Genomic DNA, 22,456 nt, shown 5'->3' with positions numbered 1-22,456 from the left:
TAGATTTTGAGGTGAGACACTTCTCAGTAAGATGAAATAAATTATTGACAGTGTGTGACACATGAGTTTTAATATATCATCACATTCATTTAAATAATTATAATAACCGAAAAATATATAGATATGTACTCATAATCATATATATAAAACATAGTGTCATAAACTTTCATATCATTTTCATAATCATATACATAAGTTTCCATATCTCATATCATATACATACTTATTCATTTCTTATATCATATACGTACTCTTTCATTTCTTATATGCTACAACTCTCCTTCGCTGTATCAAAACACAACGGAACCTTTTGTGTGACGCATCACCGTAGATTACAAAGCCTTTTTCTCTCGAAGGAATTGTCAGAACTGGTGTAGTGATGAGTTACTACTTCAATTCTTGGAAGCTCTGTGCACACTCATCTGTCAATTCAAACCTTGCATTCCTCCTCGTCAATCTAGTCAAAGGGTTCGACAGTTTAGAGAAGCCTTCTACAAACCAGCGGTAGTATCCTGCCAGTCTCAAGAAACTTCTGACTTCCTGCACATTTTTTGGTCTTTTCCAATCCACTGCCGCCTCAATCTTGCTCAGGTCCACATAAATGTCACTCCTAGATATCACATGTCCAAGGAACGCTACTTGCTCCAGCCAAAACTCACATTTCTTAAATTTGGCATACAATCTCCTTTCCCTCAAGATTTTTAGTATTGTCCTTAAATGATCATCGTGCTCCTCTGGACTCCTTGAATACACCAGAATGTCATCAATAAAGACTACAACAAACTGATCCAGGTACTGATGGAAGACCCTGTTCATTAGGTCCATGAATACGGCAGGGGCATTAGTCAGCCCAAATGGCATAACCAGGAATTCATAATGGTCATATCGCGTTCTGAACATTGTTTTCAAAACATCCTCCGCCCTGACCTTTACTTGATGGTACCCAGATCGTAGGTCAATCTTCGAGAAAATATGTGTCCGTTGTAGTTGGTCAACAATTCATCAATGCAGGGAAGCATGTATTTATTCTTAATTGCCACTTTATTGATTTTTCTATAGTCGATTCACATTTTCATTGACCTATCTTTCTTTTTCACAAACAATACCGACGCTCCCCAGGGTGACACGCTAGGCCTGATAAACCCCCTGTCTAACAACTCTTGCAGCTACTTTTTCAACTCTTTTACTTCCGTCGGTGCCATTTTGTACGGCACTTTAGAAATCGGCGCTGTTCCCGGAGAAGTCGATAGCAAACTCACCTCACGATCAGGAGGCAGTCCTAGCAAATCTTCTAGAAACACATTAGGAAAATCCCTCACTATTGGGATATCCTCTAACCTCAACTCTCCTTTTGATGCTTCCTTTACACAGACCAAGTTTCCCTAACATCCCTCCAATAACAACCTCCTCGCCTGTATGGCTGATAACATCAGTGGTGGGGTACGCACATATGTCCCCACAAATCTGTACTCTCGTTCTTCTGGAGGTTGGAATACTACCTCTCTCGGGTAACGGTCAATACTGGTGTAGTTAGCAGCTACTCAACCCATTCCTAGAATTATCTTAAAACCATACATATTTAAGACTACCAAATTAGTTGGCAAGGTCCTCCCCTGAATACAGATTGGACAGTTTTTGAGTACCTTTCTACACAACACTACAGTTCCAGTCGGTGTAGTCACTGACAAATTGGCATCTAATGACTAAGTTTCTAATCCACAAAACTTGATAAACTCCCGCGCTATAAAGGAGTGAGTCGCCCCTGAATCGAACTTGATAAACTTCGATTGCTCTTTTTTACCTCACATTATCCAAATACTTGAAAAATGTAACGACCTAATTTTCATGCCATTTTTTTAAAAATTTATTTTCACGTATATAAATTGTAAAATTTCACCATTATGATATCTTCTAATATGAACCATAACATCATCACGGATCAGGTAAGGACCGTGGAACCTGTATTACCATCAACTACCTATGCAACGGAAAGCGAAAAGCAAATATCCACATCAAATATATACATTTCTAAAGAGTTAGTATCTCTCCAAAATATACATACTTAACCATTCCCAAAATGCCCTCACCTGGATTTAGGGACTACTCAAAAAGTGACTTCCCAAAATACTTACCCTCCAAATAAGGTAGTATTGCAGTCCCTTTTACCTGCGAGCCTGATATGCTCGCCTATCTGGTTCACCTGAAAAATAATGGAATGAGACAACTCTCAGTAATACGAAATATGCTATTACCAGGGTGTGACAGTTGAGTTTACATAATGGTAAAATCTGATTCAGAAGTACTGCAAATATTTGAGTATGAGGAAACACGTATAAATAATACATAGTATATCTTATACTTATGTTGCTTAACATAAACTATTTTTTTGAATATTCTATTCATAATCCTTCTAATATTTATGGGTATGTCTACGGTTTCTGTAAATCTAGATATATATAATAACTAAGAAAACTTCCTTGGATGGATAACTAAAAGTCATGATTTAACCCCTTATGACAGGGTTGTGCAGCCCGCAGACAAGACCTATCACTAGCTGGCCGACCAGGATAAGTCAATTGAATTCCGAAAGTCAGATCGTCCTCCTCAACCCTAACTGACGGGGAGCCTGTCCACAATATAGGCACAATCGACTAGCGAATATCCACATACTATCTAAGTTATGTGGTTGCACTCTGAACTGAAAATAGTTACTGTACCGTGCTCTAAAACTGATCTGGTCCATCAGGGCCTGATACTATATATGTAACTGATATTTCTATATTGCTGTTTTACCATGATTATGATATAACTCCATAACATGAAATAACTGATCTGAATATGCTGTATAATCTGAATACTGAATATCTGAAGATTTAAATACTAAACATTTGAAGTGTTATGGTTCTGAAATCTATAAATCATGGTATATTGAAAATGCTGTATTATTTATTTTTTGGAATATATTCCATAAAAATGTGATTATGCAAAATATGAAAATATCTATCTATTTGTAGATATTTTTACATACATATATATACCGTACATCGTGATATTTTGAAATTAGTATAAATTCTGTATAATAATATTTTCTACTAATATGTTGTAAATCATAATATCTGTAAGCTATAAAAATACTATACTGATCTGATACTAACTCATGCTACACAACTAAATAAAGAGCCTCTGTACTGAAATCTATACTTTCCCGAAATACATAAACCTACTTATAATATTACTAATTTAACTGGTATAGCATATTTTCCTTACCTAACTATTTGAGCACTAAATGCTATTTACAATCTCACACATGTGGCGTTCATAATTTCAACATCCTGAGATAACACACGTATAATTTCCCAATCAAACCACTGAATTCACCTAGATAATTATCACATACATATTCTCCCCAAATCCACATATGCACAATTTCTAGACTATAAACCATTTATCATTTTACCTGGATTCCTGAAATATCATCCACTGGGATCCTCAATCCATACCTGCAGGGTCTCAAAACACCCTATCCCTGAAAATATAATATCTTGATTTTACTTCATAAAATTTCAATATATTCTCATAAAATACCAAATCTAAACTCAAATAAACGTGGTAATACTAAAAATACCCAAATAATCTTCTTACCCTGATTTTGAGATGGTTCTCAAATTACTCAAATCGAATTTCTGCTTTAGTTAGTTTGTAGAGAATCTCCCCACGATTACCGTGGTAGCTTCTAATTGTCGAACTAAGGAGAATAGGAGCCAAAAACCTAGAGAGAAGGAGGGAACACCGACTTTTAGAGAGAAAAAGTGAATTTGGACGAAATTCTGCGCTAAAAAGTGAATTTTTGGCTATATATAGGTGGCGGACCATGTGGCCTCATTGACGAGCCACATCACCTCGTCGACGAGTTTATGAAGGAGGTTCGTCGATGAGCACATAACCCTCGTTGACAAGTTTCAAACCCTGGAACATGCCTCTCGGTAAGTTCTCATCGACGAGGCATGCATCCACGTCGACGAGCCCAAGAAGCCGATTCCCTTTCCTTTCCTTTCCCTTATTATTTAATTGTTATAAATTCTCCGAGTCTCTACATTCTCCCCTCCTTATAAAATTTCGTCATCGAAATTTTCTATTTGTATTGAACACTATCCTTAAAGAAAAATTAGGTAATTATTTTATTAATTACCCTCACTTATGGTAAAGGAATACCGTGGTTACATTCAAGGTTCTGGGAAATTACAAATACATAAAAAATTCTCTCAAAATCAAAATACTACCTATTATCACAAAATTTATTACATACACTAACTAACTTACATAAAAGAAATCTTACATGCTTACTTGAGTCTTTTCCTAATTATTGTTGGTCCCCACCAAGCTCCCAAGAAGCTTCTTCCACCGCGTGATTCCTCCACAAGACTTTTACTAATAGTATTTTCTTACTATGCAATTCTTGTTCCTTTTTTTTTTTTAAGATCTATACTTGAGTCTCCTCATAAGCCAAGGTATCACTGAGTTCTAACTTTGCATATCTAATGACATGAGAGGGATTGAGACGTATTTCCTTAACATTGAAACATGAAATACGTCATGTATTCTGAACAAAAATGTTGGTGAAGTTAGCCGCTAGACAACTGACCCAACCTTCTCAAGTATCTCAAATGGGCCAATAAACGTAAGGGTCAACTTAACCTTTCTATCAAACCTCATGACTCCCTTCAATGGTGCTATTTTCAAAAACACATGGTCACCCACTTTAAATTCCAATTCCTGGTAGCGAGTATCTACGTAACTGTTTTGCCGACTCTAAGCTGCATTGATTCTGTCTCGAATAAGCCGGACTTTATCGTACGCCTGCTGCACTATTTCTAATCCCAAAACTCACCTCTCACCCAACTCATCCCAGTATAAAGGAGAACGACACCTCCCACCATAAAACGCCTCGTAAGGTGTCATACTGATGCTCGCTTGATAGCTGTTATTGTATGCAAACTCAACCAATGGCATAAATTGGGTCCAACTACCTCCAAAATTCAGCATGCATGCTCGAAGCACATTCTCTAATATCTGAAACATCTTCTCAGTTTGCCCATCCGTATGAGGATGAAATGTCGAACTGAATGATAACTGAGACCCTAAAGCCTCCTACAAGCTCCTCCAAAACCATGACGTGAAACGTGGGTCTCGGTCTGAAACTATAGACATTGAGACACCATGTGATTGCACAATCTCCTGAATATATATATCTCTGCTAGTCTGTCCATGGAATAGTTGACTTTAATAGGGATAAAGTAAGTGGTCTTTGTCAATCGATCTACGACCACCCAAATAGCATTTTGTCCCTGCTGCGCCGGTGGTAAACCTGTCACAAAATCCATAAAGATGTGGTTCCATTTCTATTCTGGGATGAAAAGTGGCTACAATTGTCCTACCGGCCTCTGGTGCTCAGCCTTAACCTACTGGCACGTCAAGCACTGCTGCACAAATCGACAATCTCCCTCTTTATGCCACTTCACTAGAAATATTCTCGCAGGTTCCTATACATTTTTGTACTACCTGGATGAACCGTGTACAGGAGTCTGTGAGTCTCCTCTAGAATCATCCTTCTGATATCCACATCTGCAGGCACACACAATTTGGAACGGAAACGTAAAGTTCCATCATCAGAAATGTTGAACTCCTCTCCTTGTCTGTCTTGTACCCTAGCTATCAACTCTGCTAATTTTGCATCATCCCCCTGAGCGGCTTTAATTCTTTCTTGTAGGGTAAACTGCACCAGCAGGTTGGCACTAAATGCACGGTGATCACTCTCTACTAACTCTACACTGAATCTCTTTAAATTCATCAAGATCGGGTTCTAAACTACTACTGCTAACTGTACTGCACCCTCTAATTTATGGTTCATTGCATCAGCCACCACATTTGTTGGTTTAAGTAATTTAATTATTATTTATTTATTTATATTTATTTAATTTATTTTATTTTTATATTTATATTTATGGCCTTATTGGCCTTAGTTTGACATTATAATTCTTTATATAGACATAACTTAGAATCATTTTTTCTTGAGCCGAATGAGGAGAAAAGGTGTTATATTGGATTTGAATCAGATTTCGGATCAATCTATATTGATTGACTGCCTCCATTATGTTGTTGCTAGAAAATACCACTATTTTTGGTTTTGGAGATTACAGTATAGATTACTATGTAATGGGTACTAGTTGAACCAATGACTATTCATGATTCCATAATTGAATCAATTTCATATAGGTTCCAAATTATGTTATAGTCATCCATATTTTATATGTTCCCATTTCATATAAGGAGTGGGGTAAAATTTCATGTGATTCCGTAAACAGAATATAAAAATTCAAGGGTTTTCCATGAGATGGGAAATGAAAACTATTAGCCCCACATGAAGTTCGTGAATAAGTGATTGTCTGATAATGAGCAAGGAATATCCGTCTTTCACCACAAATGAAACTCGAAATGTAACTATCATTGTCATTATCATTACCGCTTAAAATGGAACTATCAATATGGATCTGAGAATGAAGATAACTGTCAATGCAACTATTAATGTAATTGATTCCAAACATATATGCCATGGTTCCTTACTTCGACAGGGTACAAATATCTAAATTTTATAGAATTAACAAATAAAAGAAATGATCAAAATCGATATGATTTGCCAATTTTATTCCATAGTGATTCAAAGAAGGTTTCATTTTTGAATGAAGGGTTACTAACTCAACGGTAAAGCACTTGACTTTTAAGTGCGGCTAGAATCTTTTACACATTTGGATGAAACAAGGAATTCGTAACATTCAAGACCTTTCTGTAAAGTAAATATTTGTTTTGTATACATATACAAATTTATTTAATATTATATTATCTCACCGTACTGGTAATGCCTCTAAATCTTCAATGCATGAACTACTGCAACCAATTCTAGATCGTGAGTGGGATAATTCTTTTCATATTCTTTTAATTGTCGGGACGCATAAGCTACCACTCTGCCCTGTTGCATCAATACACAACTGAGTCCTTTCAAGAATGCATCACTGTAAATCACATAACCCTCACCCCCTTACGGGATGGTCAAAACTGGTGTAGTGACGAGCCTCTGCTTTAGTTCCTGGAAGCTTTGCTCACAACTGTCATCCCATTCAAACTTGATATTCTTCTTAGTGAGTTGCGTCAGAGGCGCTGATAATGTTAAGAAACCCTCTACAAACCGGCGGTAATAACTTGCCAATCCTAACAAACTCCTTATTTCCTGAACGTTTTTCGGTTTGACCCAATTCAACATTGCCTCAATCTTGCTAAGATCCACTAAAATTTCATCCCCTAATATAACATGCCCTAGAAACACTACTTTCTTTAACCAGAATTCACATTTGCTAAACTTAGCATACAATTTCTTTTCCCCGAGTGTCTGAAGTACCAGCTGTAAGTGTCCCTTATGCTCCTCAAAACTTCTCGAGTAGACCAGTATATTATCAATGAAAATTACAATGAACTGATCTAAATACTGGAGAAAAATTCTATTTATCAAGTCCATGAATACCGTATGAGCATTCGTCAGACCAAATGGTATAACTAGAAATTCATAATGGCCATACCTGATCCTAAAAGCTGTCTTAGAGATGTCTTTTGCTTTAACCTTCACCTGGTAATAGCCTGATCTGAGGTCAATCTTGGAATAAACCCGTGTACCTTGAAGCTGATCAAATAAGTCATTTATATGGGGTAGAGAATATTTGTTCTTAATGGTTACCTTGTTTATCTCCCTATAATTTATGCACATCCTCATAGACCCGTTTTTCTTCTTTACGAATAGGATTGATGCTCCCCAAGGCGATACGCTAGGTCTGATAGACCCTTTATTCAACAAATCCTACAACTAGTACTTTAATTCTACCAATTCTGCTGGAGCCATTCGGTTAGGAGCCCTAAAAATCGGCCCCGTTCCTGGAAGTAAATCTATAGCAAAATCTACCTCGCGATTGGGAGGCAACCTTGGTAGATCTTCTGGAAAAACATATGGAAATTCTTTTATCACTAGTGTACTATCAAACTTTAATTCATTTTCAAACACCTCCTTTACAAAGGCCATAAACCCCTGACATCCATCTAGGAGCAGTCTTCTTGCCTGCATGACTAACACTAACTGAGGTGGGGAACACACTTATGATCCCACAAATTTAAATTCTTGCTTGCCTGGTGGCCTGAATATCACCTCTTTCATACGACAATCAATATTAGCATAATTAGCTGCCTACCAGTCCATACCAAGTATTACATCGAATCCATACGTATCTAACACAATCAGTTCAGCTGGTAACACTCTTCCCTGAATTTCAATTGGATAATTCCCGGAGCACCCTACAACACTTCATCATTGATCCTGACGGTGTAGCTATTGACAATTCTACATCTAATAACTAGGTCTCATTTTCAGACAATTTAACATAGGCCGCAGACACAAAGGGATGGGTGACACCTGAATTAAATAAGACAATAACTTGATATGATAAAATAGTAAAGGTACCTGTCACGACGTTACCTGCAGTCTCAACGTCTCCCGGCTTCAAAGCATAAACTCTCGCAAGGGCTACATTCCTTTGTTGGCCTTCACGGGGCACCTAATAAGCTACCCAGTAGAGTCTAGGTGCTGGGACTTGGATCGGTGGTCCTGGGCATGCTCGTGGAATGTGGCCGAGTCTTCCACAACGATAGTAGGCATCTCTCCCAGCCCGACACTCTCCAAGATGCTTCCTCCCACACGTATGACACACAGGGTAGGTTTGTACACCCTCATTCTCACGAGGTCCCGTCATCTGCCTCTGACTTCCACTGTAATGGTCTCCTCTCCATGGGCCTCGGCTGGAACTCGCCTAGAAACCCTGAGGCGTAGGTCTCTTCCTCTGACTCTGAGCTGCGGTACCCCTCTACATGCCACTCTCAATAATCGCAACGCTGTCTACAACCTCCGCGAAAGTCTGAACCTGAAAATCAATAACCTGTTCAAACAAATTAAGTATGTTGTTATAATTCAGAATAAATTAAGTATAAATGACTAGTAAATTAAAATTACAACAATTTAAAATGACTTTGATTAAATTGCAGTAGTTTAATATATATATATATATATATATATATATATCTATACATATACACATATACATGTATTACTAACACATCTACAAAACTATTAAAACAATCAACATAAAATTTTTTTGGGCAAAAGACACCCACCTCTCTTGAGATTTGTCAAAAAGACAAGAACTTTCATTGAAAATTTAAAATCTCATATATATCTCCTCAAGTTTGAATTTATGAACACTCATACTCCCTTATGTCAACTTTCTATTAACATTCAAATAGAAGTTAAAAAATATTTTTAATTTAATTATGCCCTATATGAGGAGCTGCTAGCTTCTTACACGTGATGGGGTTGAATTTTTTTTTCCCTTTTTGCCCTTATTTACATAGTGTCTTTAGAAATAATTTTTAATAATAATTTTTTTTAATTACACCCTCAATCAGGAATTGTTAGTTCCCCACATGTGATGTGATCATGTGATTGAATTTTTTTCCTTTTTTGTCCTTATTTACATAATGACTTTAAAAATAATTATTTTTCCTATTTTATTCTTAATTTTTTGCGAGCATGGAATTTGTATTTGAAAATATTTTTGGTCTTTTTCGCTTTTAATTACATACTGCACATGACTCATTTGCCTTTAATATTCTTTTTTTTTTTTAGATTAATTCTGCGCCCCTTAAAGTTGACTCCACAACTCCAAAGTGAGAATAAATTCAGGAGTCCAAGGGCAGAAATAAGTTCAAAAAGATTTAAACACCTGATCTCGTGAAAGGTACTCCTGCAACCCGCACTATCACCTGAAACAAACCTAGGCATACTCTTCTTCTTTCTTTATTCTTATTAAGTTCGGTTCACATGGCCTACGTTCATCTCTATCAAATGAAAATTAATGCTGCAGCATCTTTGCAATATATAATTAAGGGTAAAATAGGAAGAAAAAGAGAGAAAACAATTATTTTCTTTTCTTGGGAAGAGTCAGGAAAGTGACTGTCCAATCTTATCTAAAAATTGAGAAAAGCGACAAACGTGGGGAACCATAAGCGTCACGGGGATGTCACGTGGTCCCTCTGGTATTCTGCAACAGAGCTTTGTCTAGTTCTTGCGATGTTAGTTCCCATGGCTTCCAGTCGTCATCAATCCCATGATTAATTTCTCTCTCTCTCGCTCTCTCGCTCTCTCTCTCTCTCCCTCATGGTGTCTCCCTTTCTTTCCAATGGCTTCGCTTCACTCACAGAAAGCTAATGGCGATACTTGCGACTCTGCCCAGGTATCCAAGAAGCCCAGGCTCTCTCTCTCCCCATTATTCATCACTGACTCTGATATCCGATCCGAATTCGCCCACCACGACCACGCCGTCGCCCGGCTCAACAACGGCAGCTTCGGATGCTGCCCGGCCTCCGTCTCCGCCGCACAGGCCCAATGGCAGCTCCGCTTCCTCCGCCAACCAGACCACTTCTATTTCAACCAGCTCCAACCCGGAATCCTCCGGTCTCGGACCCTCATCAAGGAACTCGTCAACGCCGACGAGGTTGACGAGATCTCCCTCGTCGACAATGCCACCACCGCCGTCGCCATCGTCCTCCAGCGCACCGCCTGGGCCTTCTCTGAGGGCCGCTACTGCCGCGGCGATGCGGCCGTCATGCTTCATTACGCCTACGGCGCCGTCAAGAAGTCCATCGGAGCGTACGTCGCACGCTCCGGCGGGTATGTAATCGAGGTCCAGTTACCTTTCCCTGTAAATTCAAATGAAGAAATCGTAAATGAATTCAAAAAGGCCCTGGAGAGAGGCAAATCTGGTGGTCGGAAAGTGAGATTAGCCGTAATTGATCACGTCACTTCGATGCCCTCTGTGGTTATACCCGTTAAAGAATTAGTAAAGATTTGCAGAGACGAAGGTGTTGAACAAATCTTCGTAGATGCTGCCCATGGAATTGGGTGCACGGATGTTGATATGAAAGATATTGGGGCTGATTTTTACACCAGTAACTTGCACAAATGGTTTTTTTGTCCTCCTTCTGTTGCATTTTTGTACTGTCGGAAATCTCCGGCGATGGCAGCTGCGGCGGATTCCGACTTGCACCATCCGGTAGTGTCTCATGAGTACGGAAATGGATTGGCCATAGAGAGTGCTTGGATTGGGACTAGGGACTACAGTGCTCAACTGGTTGTTCCTTCTGCGTTTGAATTTGTCAATAGGTTTGAGGGTGGAATTGACGGAATTAAGAGGAGAAACCATGAAGCTGTTGTTGAGATGGGGGAGATGCTGGCAAAAGCTTGGGGGACGAACCTAGGGTCACCGCCAGAGATGTGTGCGAGCATGATCATGGTTGGTTTGCCAGCTTGTTTGGGGATTTTGAGTGAGGCAGATACTCTGAAGTTGAGGACACATTTGAGGGATAGATTTGGGGTTGAAGTGCCAATATATTATCGACAGAATGGTGGGGAGATTGGCCTTGTAACAGGGTATGCTCGGATCTCTCATGAAGTTTACAACACCATTGATGATTATTTCAAGTTTAGGGAAGCCATTAACAAACTTGTTCATGATGAATTTACTTGTGCCCTGCTTCCAAATTGAAAGGTTTGTTCTTCATCTGTGGATTGAGTTTTTGATTTAGTTTATGAGCTCTTCATCTATACATGTGTGTTTTGCATTAGACGAGAGCTTAAAAAATATCTTGTAATTGTTTGTGATTTTTCTTTTGCCTTGGATTTTGGTGCCTATGTTGAACATAATTGTTAGCATGTGTTGTACGTAATTGGTGTTCTTAAGGTATGCCTGCTTATATTTCCAAGTCTACCAAAATTACTAGCATTCATAATTTAAAGTATTTACTACATACCCATATAATTATGAATTTGATAGGGTTATTTGTATAATGGTTATTTGATCATATAACATTGAACTATTCACTTTTGAATTTGTTGAGCAATTGGGTAAAATGGAAGACCTAAAAAAAACGATAGGTCTCTCACTCCATTTATAATATATATAAGTACAATAGGAATGACCATAATACCCTTACTAACTCATGCTTATTACTAAAAAAATTCTAACACATAGTAATAATGCTAAAAGACTAAATAACCTCCCCCTCAAGTTGGAGCATTTATATCATATGCTCCTAGCTTGTTACAAATAAATTTCACATGAGCACCTCCCAAGTCTTTGGTCTGAAACTTACTCAGTAGAAAAAGCTTTAGGTCTTGGATGCCACAACCATCATCACCAGTGATCACAATGTCATCCACATATACAATAAGAAAAATACTGTCTGATGGAGCATGATGATAAAACATAAAGTGATCTATACTGCACATCGATGAAGGTTGAACTCAAGTACTACAACACTAAAATGGCCAAACCATGCTCTTGGAGATTGTTCTAATCCATACAATGACTTCTTGGGTTGACATACTAAGCCTGACTCCCTTTGAGAAACAAACCCAAGGGGTTGCTCCATATATACCTCCGCATGAAGATCACTATGTAGGAAAACATTCTTCACATCTAATTGATAAAAAGGCCAATGACAAGTGGTGGCTAAAGAAATGAACAAACGTACTGAGGCAAGTTTAGTAATCGGGGAGAATGTGTCTAAATAATCCAAAACATACACCTGAGTATACCCTTTAGCAACAAGGCGGACCTTCAAACGAGCCACATAATCATCAGGATTTACTTTCACATTGTATATCCAGCGACAACCAACCACGGACTTATCAGGAGGAATAGGTACCAAATCCCAAGTATCATTATCATGTAGTGCACGCATCTTTTCAACCATTGACCCAGAATGGGATAAGGCTTTAGAAATAGATCTTGGAAGAGCAACAAAAGACAGAGTACTAGCAAAACATTAATATGAGGGTGACAAGAAATCATAATAAACAAAATTACAGATTGGAATAGGGTACAAGTGCGATTACCTTTTCGAACAGTTATTGGAGGATCAACATCATGAGAAATAAGATCATCCGATGAGGAAACTAGAGACACTGTAGTAGAAATTGGAGGAGGCACTTCCCCCTTGAGTCGCTGTGTGTATGCATGCAAATTGAAATGATTCATGCGATGATAAGGACTCAAACTGGATGAAGATGTAGGAGGAATGGGCACAGATACTAGGTTTGGATCTGGAAGGCAAGGCAGAGGAAGGGAGTCATCAAGTTCAATATAACTTAAGGAATCGGATTAGTATGATGTCGACTCAAAAAAGGTGACATCAGCAAAGACAAAGAATTGATGTAAAGTAGGACTATAACATCAATATCCCTTTTGAGTATATGAATAGCCTAGAAAAATGCATTTGATAGCACGAGGATCCAACTTATCCATTCCTAGAGATAGTTGATGGGCAAAGGACATACAACCAAATATATGAGGAGGAAGGGAGAACAAAGGAGCCCTTGTAAAGATAACTAAATATGAGATTTTACCACCATGGACAGAGGGAGGATGTCATTTTATTGATAAGGGAGTAAGCTATGAGCACAACATCACTCCAGAAGACTTTGGGGACATTCATTTGATACAATAGGGTACGAGTGACTTCAAGAATATTTCTGTTTTTTTGCTCTGCAACTCCATTTTGTTGTGGAGCGTGAGCATAAGAGGACTAATGGATCATACCAAAGTTAGTCATATGAGTACTGAATTGGGTAATGAAGTACTCCTTAGCATTATCACTATGAAGTATCCTTATTGGCATATCAAATTGATTCTTTATTTTGGGACAAAAAGCACAAAAGATTTCAAACAACTTGGAACAATCTTTCATTAAATATAACCAAGCCATCCTTGAGTAGTTATCAACAAATGTAACAAAGTACCGAAATCCCAACTTTGATCTCACACGACTTGGACCCCAAATATTAGAATAGACAAGCATGAAAGGACTAACCACCCGTTTGTTGACCCAAGGAGCAAAGGGAACATGTTCATGCTTGCCAAATTGTCAGGACTCACACTCAAGATTAGACACAAAACTCAATGTAGGAACTAACTGTTTCAACTTGTCCAAGGACGGATGACTAAGGCGACAATGGGTTTGAAGTGGTGTAGCTGCGACTGTGCAGGCAATGGGTGGAGAAGGCGAAAAGTAGTAAAGTCCACGAGCCTCATGACCCCTGCCAATTGTCTTTCTCATCTTCAAATCCTGGATAACCACAAAATCAGGAAGGAATGTGATAGAACAATTTAGTGACTTTTAGGGGTGGCAAAACGGGTTAATGGGTCGGGGTTTGGGCGGGTTGTAAATGGGTAGGGGTTAAACCCAAACCCGTTTGTTTAATAAACGAGTGACCTATATAAAAATATTATTTAATTATTTTTAACTATGGAAAAATGAAAATAAAAAATAGAAAAATACAAACAGAAAAGTAATTGTCAAATATGAGTCATAGTTTAAGATCTATTAATGTAATTTATCTTTAAAATTTGAGAATGAGTTCAAATGGTGAAAAATTTGTGTACATTATATTTCTTTTTAAGATCTACGTGGGAGTATATTGTGCTAATACTAAGCCACTCATTTCATTTATTCCAATTCCTTCAAATTGAAATTGACAGTGAGAAGGGACAATCTATCTTCCTCGCAAAATCCAACAGCGGAGAGTAGCCCACCAGAAAACAAGCACCCAAAACCCTCTCTGCCCCCCTCTTGCGATAAAGGCCAAGCATTAGGGTTCGTAAATCCTCTCCACCATCGCTGATAAACATTTCTTCATTGAGGAGCTAAAGCCCCAACCTGATAGATCGATCAATTCACAGATTGATCGCAGTAAGGATCAAAGAAGTAAGGATCGATTCATAGATTGATGGCAGTAAGGATCAAAGAAACAAGGATTGATTCACAAATCGATCAATTCACAAATCGAGATGGCAACAAGGATCAAAGAAGCTCGATCGTATGTGCCTCTTGGCCTTTGCGGCAGAGGCTCTGCTGCTTTGCAGATGACTGGGAATTTGAGATGAGTCGATAGAGTTGAGTGAGAACTGAGAAATGAGAATGTGAGAGAGTCGAGAGATTGAGAGAATGATAAGAGCGTCTCAGCCACACCTCTGCGGCAGACTGTAGAGGCTCTGCAGATTAGAGGTGAGAGTCTGAGATGAGTCAAGAGAGATGGGTGAGAAGTGAGAATTGAGTCTGAGAAGTGAGAATGTGAGAGAGTCGAGAGACAGGAAGTTGGGAGAGAATTGGTAGACGTAGAGAGAAGAGAACCCTAGTATATACAACAACAACAAAACCAAGCCTTAAGTCCCACTAGGTGGGGTCGGCTATATGAATCCTTTTCCGCTAATTTATGCGAAAGAGAACCCTAGTATATATATATCAAATTAAAAGGGTTACCTGGCAGGTACTGACCCATACATAAATGGGTCACCTTCTGTTAAACCCGAACCCGATTTAGACGGGTGGGTTACGGATCACCCACCGGGTTTCAACCCGTTTTTCCACCCCTAGTGACTTTGTAAGCTTGCTAACTGATATAAGATTGAAAGGAGATTTAGGAATGTATAAAGTAGAAGAAAGAGATATAGAAGGAGTAGGATTTATTGTTCCTATCCCCTTAACAACAATTGTGGATCCATCAGCAAGGTAACTTGAGGGAAATTTTTAGGATATTGGAGATCAGAAAAGAAGTTGGTTGCATTTGTTATATGGTCAGTGGCAGCAAAATCGATATTCCAAGGACTAGTTGAAGGATACCAAATGACATGCAGGACTACCTTTTTGGGCAAAAAAGTAATGTGATAAGATGCTTGTTGAGACAATTGATACTGTAGAAACCTTGGATACTCCTGTGATATAGTCACAATACGCAGTTCACTCAAACAAGTGACTAATGAAGGAATCATACTTTTGGGATTTGCAAACGCCATCCCAACATTCATAAACTCAGACCAATGATCATAAGATTAATTGTTGGAACAATCAGAACAACCATGAACAAGGTGACCCACCTTGAACAAGCCACAGATAAATTAGTACGGCTGCCATAGCACCAAGAAACTCACACACAGCCTCAAGAAAGCAACACTCAGCACTGGAACAATTGGAGACGTGAACCACCGAAACTACCATGAACAAATCACCAACAACCTTAGATGCAGCCCCAAGAAAGCAACACTGCCACAGCCTCACACAAAAAAAAAACAGCTTATGGGCACTGCCACTGCCCCAAGAAGGTCACCAATGACCGTTACTAACACCGAACAACAACTTATGAATTACCATGAGTGCATTGTCACAACAAAGATTGGATCTTGGAGCAAAATCACATGCCCAACAGCCTGATATTTTGGTATATGGAAGGAATTAGAATGGGGAATCGAAAAAAACACAGCAAATCCCACTGTTTCAGACTCAATAAACTCAATAACCATTGATAAACAGCTTCAGAAGCATCAAACAACCATTCCTTGGGTGCCGCACTGCCACGGACGAGGTGAACAACTTACTGACAGATATAGCGCTGCCACAGCCTCACAACTGAACATATGGATGCTGCCATGGCTCCAAAAAACTCTCAAAGAAGCTTCCACCAGCCTTGAACAAAAATTAACGGAAAGCCGCGGGCTTGTGAGTGCATAGTCGGAAAAGGTTGAATTTTTGAGCAAAAAACTGACCTAACAGCTTGATAATATAGGCTAGAGAAGGAATCAGAGCATGACATAGGAGAAAAAAAAGAAAAAGAAAAAAGGTGGCCGGAAATTCACACGCGCGCCAGTGCGTGGGGTCGGCCGGTCGACATTTGGCTGGTGTGTGGGGGCACATGGGGGGGTCCTTCGGCAATGAGGTTTTGTGGGATGAGTTGTCGGGGGGGGGGGGGGGTTGTTTATGGGTGCATGGTTGGTTTTGTGAAATAATATGGGATGGAGGTGAATCTAGGAAGGACAGCCGCGGGAATGATGTTTTTTGGCGATGGCTGAGGAGAGTAGGGTTTAGTTTGGATCACGCTCTGATAACATGTTAGAGTATCACTTTACCTAAAATCTTAAGCTGTTAGGTTGTGGGCTAACAATGTATATCAAGCTTTAGCACTCCCTCGCATGTGCAGCTAGATAGCATGTGGAGAGATAAACACACGATAAATAACACCTGTGATAGGGAACATAATTTTTTTTTCAAATGTACACAATAAATGCGGGCAACAAGACTAGAACCCAGGATCTCCTGGTAACCAGCTCTGAGCCTCTGATACCATGTTGAGTAATTGGGTAAAATGGAAGACCTAAAAACAATGATAGGTCTCTCCCTCTATTTATAATATATGTAAGTACAATAGGAATGACTATAATACCCTTACTAACTCATACTTATTACTAAAAAAACTCTAACACATAACAATAATAATGCTAAAAGACTAAATAACCATTTTACTAATGAAAAACTAGTAACATGTAGGTTTCATTTGTTGCTGAATGTTCCTTTTGTTATGAAGATGATTTAAAGTTTTACTCTTTGGGATTTGTGAGAAAGTTGAAATGCCATTCGTTAAAATTCAAACCATGATGCTTCAACTGGGCTTTCGTTCATAAGTTTCCTTTTAGACAGACTATCTTGGTCTGGCATGTAGAATTGAGAATTATGATTCATTTGATTGGGCAACTTGATGCAATTGTAAGTCACTATTTCCCATTCTCCCCCTTGTAGGTTTGTCAAGCTCTCTATAGCTCCTAAAACCCCACCTTGGGTGATTAAAAGCATTGATCCAGATTGTTTGAGAGTGGATCTTTTTCTAGACATTGTTCCAATATATTAAGAAATGCATTTTCTACTTTATCTCCCATTTATGCAATGAAAACAAAGTCCTTTCTATATATGGATGCAAGATGTTATCACGAGCTACTATGAAAATAGTATTTCACTTTGCCTTTGTTAGAGGACTTTGTGAGAGGAAAAGGAAAGTAAAAGAAAATAAGAAAAAATTTAGCACCAAGGCGAGAGGGGTTCTCCTTATCATTCTTCTAGTCAAATTGAGCAAGCTTAAGCAGGACTTTATTAACACTTTTGAGGAATTCTTTAGATCGAGTAGATTTGTGAGCAACATCAACGCCACTTTTCTTACCGTGATCCTGAAGAAACCCGGGGCAACCAACATTAAGGACTTTCATCCAATTAGTTTGGTGGGAAGCATTTATAAGATCCTTGCTACGAGGATCCAAAGAGCCACTTCGGAAGTCATTGGGCAACATCAACATGCCTTTGTGGTGGGAAGACGGATCATGGATGCAGCCCTCATAGCTAACAAGGTGGTGAATACTTATCAGAGGGAAAAGGAACACGGGTGGTGTGTGAACTTGAAACGGAGAAAGCCTTCGATCGCGTTAATTGGAACTTCCCTCTCTATACTTTTAGGAAAATGGGATTTGGGGAGCAAGGGTGTAGTTGGATAGCTCATTGCATCAACACACCAAGTTTCTTAGTGTTAATCATTGGGTGCCATACTGATTCTCCTCTAGAGGACTGAGGCAAGGGAATCTTTTATCCCCCTTTTTGTTCATTGTGGTGATGGAGGTGCTAAGCCTCGTGTTGAAAAAAACTGTCGAAGAAGGGCTAATGAAAGGCCTTAGAATTGGTAGGCACGAAAGGTCCTTGGTGGTCACTCATCTCCTGTTCGCAAATGGCACTATCATTTTTGGTGAGGATGACCCTCTCCCTATTTTGAATTTGAGATATATCTTGGCAGGGTATGAGGCATTTTAGGGTTGAAAGTTAACCTTGGAAAAAGTGAAATCATTTTGGTTGGAGAAACTGTAGACATGCCTCTCCTTGTTGGCTTTCTTGGCTGCAAGATGGGAACTTTCCTTATTAACTACCTTGGGCTACTTCTTGATGCCAAATTCAAAGATAAAGGAGTGTGGACCCCATCATTGAAAATTTTGAGAAAAGGGTTGGCTGTATGAAAGAGGAATTTTTTATCAAAAGGTGGTAGGCTCACTCTTCTCAAAAGCACCTTGACAAATCTTCCCATTTACTTAATGTCTCTCCTTCCCCTTTCAATGTGGAAGATTGGGAACTAAACCAGCTCACAGACTTCTACAACTTTCTCTACAACTTCCAGCACCAGAATAGTATGGATTTTCTAGTTTGGGTCTTTGATGAGAAGGGGGTCTTCACTGTTAGATCCAACTACAGGAAGCTCTTTCCTTTGGAATCAAATAGCTTTTATTTCCCTTGGACTTAGATTTAGAAGATAGTTGTCCCCAAAAAAGATACCTTTCTTGCCTGGTAGGCAACTTAGGTAAGATCTTGACATTGGATTATCTGCAAAGAAGGGGTCTGTTAGTCGCCAATAGATGTCCCTTTTGCATGGCTGACGCAGAATTAGTAGAGAACATCCTCCTTCATTGTACTTGGACTAGGAATCTTTGAAATATGGCATTGACTTTGATTGGACAATGGTGGGTTTTCGCTAACTTTGTGGTAGGGGAACTCTAGGCCTAGAAAGGTATTTAGGCAGCAAAGAGAAGAGAAAGGCTATGACCCTCATTCCCCTTGCAATTTTCTAGTGTGTTTGGAAAGAGAGGAATAGGTGAGAGTTCAAAAATTCAACTTTAGCACTCCAAATCAACAAAGAGCACTGGTTTACTGTGGTTAATAGCTGGCATAGTGGGACGGTTGTTAATGACTATAATGTAATCTTTGATTTTTGTGACAGCCTTTAGTGTGCTTGACTTGCTGTACCATGGGCTAGCATTGCCTTGATGTCTTTTCAATAAATGTTCCTTATGAAAAAAATAATATCCCTTTGTAATTTTTCTCTATCTCAAATACTTTAATAATTAAAATTTATTAAAATATTATTGAAAATCAATAAAAATAAAAAACTAATGACGTGTAAAATTTTTAAAAACATTGTTTATTATATATTTATTTTAATGCCGCCTGTGATGGCCTCAATGTCTTAAATTTTCATACAATTGATCCCAAGCTTGAGTAAATGAGGATGGTTGCGTTAGGTAGTTGACAGGTAGCGTAAGCCATAAAGCTTGTCAGATCACTTTGATGTGAATCCTTACCGATTATTCATTGGGGCGTCCCTTAAGAGTGACATGTTGCACCTATGCCACTTAGATGTAGCGAAAAGTGGGCGAAGGTGGGCTTGGTTGTCACTCTGAAGTGACGTGCCGTGTAGGCACCCGAGTGTAGTGTCAAATATGCTGGGGTTCTTACATCATTTGGGATATGGGCATTTAAAGAAGTTAGTTTAGGAGACTACGATTAGATTAGCAGGGACATTTACGGGAAAAAGCATGGAGATAGTGGATACAATGATTTGAAGAAAAATCAATATAATCTACCTTCAAGAAACTAAGTGGGTAAGGGAGAAAATTAGAGAAACTGAAAAATCAAGATTCAAACTATGGTGCACTGGAAATAAGAATCATAAGAATGGGGTTTGAATCATTATAGACAAAGACTTAAAAGATGGTGTTGTTGATGTTAAAAGAGTAGGAGATAGAATCTTAGAAATCAAGATGCTTTTAGGTCAAGAGATAATAAATGTCATTAGTGCTTATGCTCCTGAACTAGGCTTAGCAGAAAACTTTAAAAGACATTTTTCGGAAGATATGGATAGTATTATACAATAGGTGTTGGGACTATGAAAATATTCATAGGAGTAGAATTGAATGGACAAATTGGAAATGATAATGAAGGTCATGAGAGGTTACATAGAGTTAATGAGTTTGGGGACATGATCTTAGATTTCATCATGCCATATGATTTCATTACAATGAATACCTGCTTTAAAAAGAGACATGAACACTTAATAACTTAATAACCTTTGAGAGTGGACAAAATAAAGTTCAAGTAGATTTTGCTTGACTAGGAGGATAGATCAGTTATTATGTAAAGATTGTAAAGTTATCCCAAGTGAAAGATTAAATACACAACATAGAGTTTTACTGTTAGATATATGTATTAAGAAATGAAAGAGAAAGGGTAATATAAATCAGCGGAAGAGAACTGGGTGGTGAAATCTAAAGGGAAAAAATATAATAAAATTTAAAGATTAAATGATCAAAAATATTGTTTGGAAAATAAAGGATGGTGTAGGCAAACACTCTTTGGAGTAGGATAGCTAGCTTTGTTAAAAAGATTAGCAAAAAAGATTTTAGGTGAATCAAGAGGAAGATTCTTGGATAGCAAAGAAGGAACAGGTGGGATAAAGATGTCCAAAAAGCTATAAAGACAAAAAATTTGGTATAAAACATAGCAAAAGTGTAGAAAATGAAAAAATTTGGAAAGTATAAAGGGGCAAGAAAAGATGCAAAAAATGCCGTTAGTGAAGCTAAACGTAGACCATTTAATAATTTATTTGTTAAATTAGATACAAAGGAAGGGTAAAAGACATTAAAACTTGCGAGAGCTGAAGGAAGAGCAAAGACTTAGGTAATGTAAAATGTTTAAAAAGTGAGAATGATATTGTCTTGGTTAAGGGAAAAGACATAAAAAAAAGATGACGAAGTTACTTTTGATTAAATATTTAATGAAAACCAAGCAGAAGACTTAAATTTAGAATTGACAAATGAGAAAAAGACTAAAAATGTGATATTTATTCGCAAAATTGGAGTAATAAAGTTAAGTTTGCATTAAAAAATATGAAAAATGGAAAAGTTGAAGGACCATATTTAAGTTTGCATTGACAAATGGTGGGTTTTAGAAAGAAAAAAAAAACGAGCGTATGTGGTAGGTATGCTGATGTCATTAAGGATATGTACGATGGAATAATGACTAGCGTTAGGACTACAGGTCGAGAGGCTTGGGAATTTCCAATCACAAGAGGTGCTCATGAAGGATTTGCTTTGGGCCCTTATTTTTTTTGCTCTAGTGATGGATGAACTTACTAAGAGTATCCAAAATGAGGTTCCATGGTGTATGTTTTTTGCAAACAATATTGTCTTGATCGATGAAACTAGGGGTGGAGTAGAATCTCTAAGTAAAAGTAAGACAAAATATATGAAATGCAATTTCAGTCATAGTAAAAGGAATATCATAAAAAAGGGTAAACTTGATGGTAAAAAAATCAATAACACTAGTAGGTTTTCATACTTTGGATCTATTATGCAAGCTGAAGGAGAAGTTAAAGAAGATATAGTGCATAGGGTTAAAACAGGATGGGTAAACGGAGAAGTGCTTTGAGCTTGTTGTGTGATTCTAGAATATCCTTAAAAGTAAAAAGGAAGTTCCGTAGGACGGTTGTAAGAACAACAATGCTATTATGAACCAAAATGTTGGGTGACTAAGAAACAGCAAATGCAAAAAGTAAAAGTTGTTGAGATGAAAATGCTAAGGTGGATGAGTGGTATAATGCTAAAAGATAAATTAA

The 22,456-nt window shown here is 38.2% G+C and overlaps 1 protein-coding gene across 4 annotated transcripts in view; it reads left to right on the top strand.

Moving 5' to 3' along the window:
- The first annotated feature begins 10,237 nt into the window (after nucleotides 1-10,237).
- The window catches only part of LOC131154414 (probable L-cysteine desulfhydrase, chloroplastic), a 36,595-nt gene continuing 24,376 nt past the window's right edge, over nucleotides 10,238-22,456 (top strand). For 3 of the 4 annotated variants that reach the window (XM_058107171.1, XM_058107168.1, XM_058107172.1), the window contains exon 1: nucleotides 10,240-11,696. In XM_058107171.1, coding sequence (XP_057963154.1) covers nucleotides 10,257-11,693 — 1,437 coding nt within the window. In that variant the 5' untranslated portion in view covers nucleotides 10,240-10,256 and the 3' untranslated portion in view covers nucleotides 11,694-11,696. Of the gene's footprint in view, nucleotides 11,697-22,456 lie in introns of all 4 variants that reach the window. The other variant, XM_058107170.1, reaches the window with a different exon arrangement.

Source organism: Malania oleifera, chromosome 4 (genome assembly GCF_029873635.1).
Source record: "Malania oleifera isolate guangnan ecotype guangnan chromosome 4, ASM2987363v1, whole genome shotgun sequence".
Taxonomy (NCBI): Eukaryota; Viridiplantae; Streptophyta; class Magnoliopsida; order Santalales; family Ximeniaceae; genus Malania; species Malania oleifera.
The sequence above is the reverse complement of the archived record's forward strand: the minus strand, read 5'-3'. Positions and strand labels throughout refer to the sequence as shown.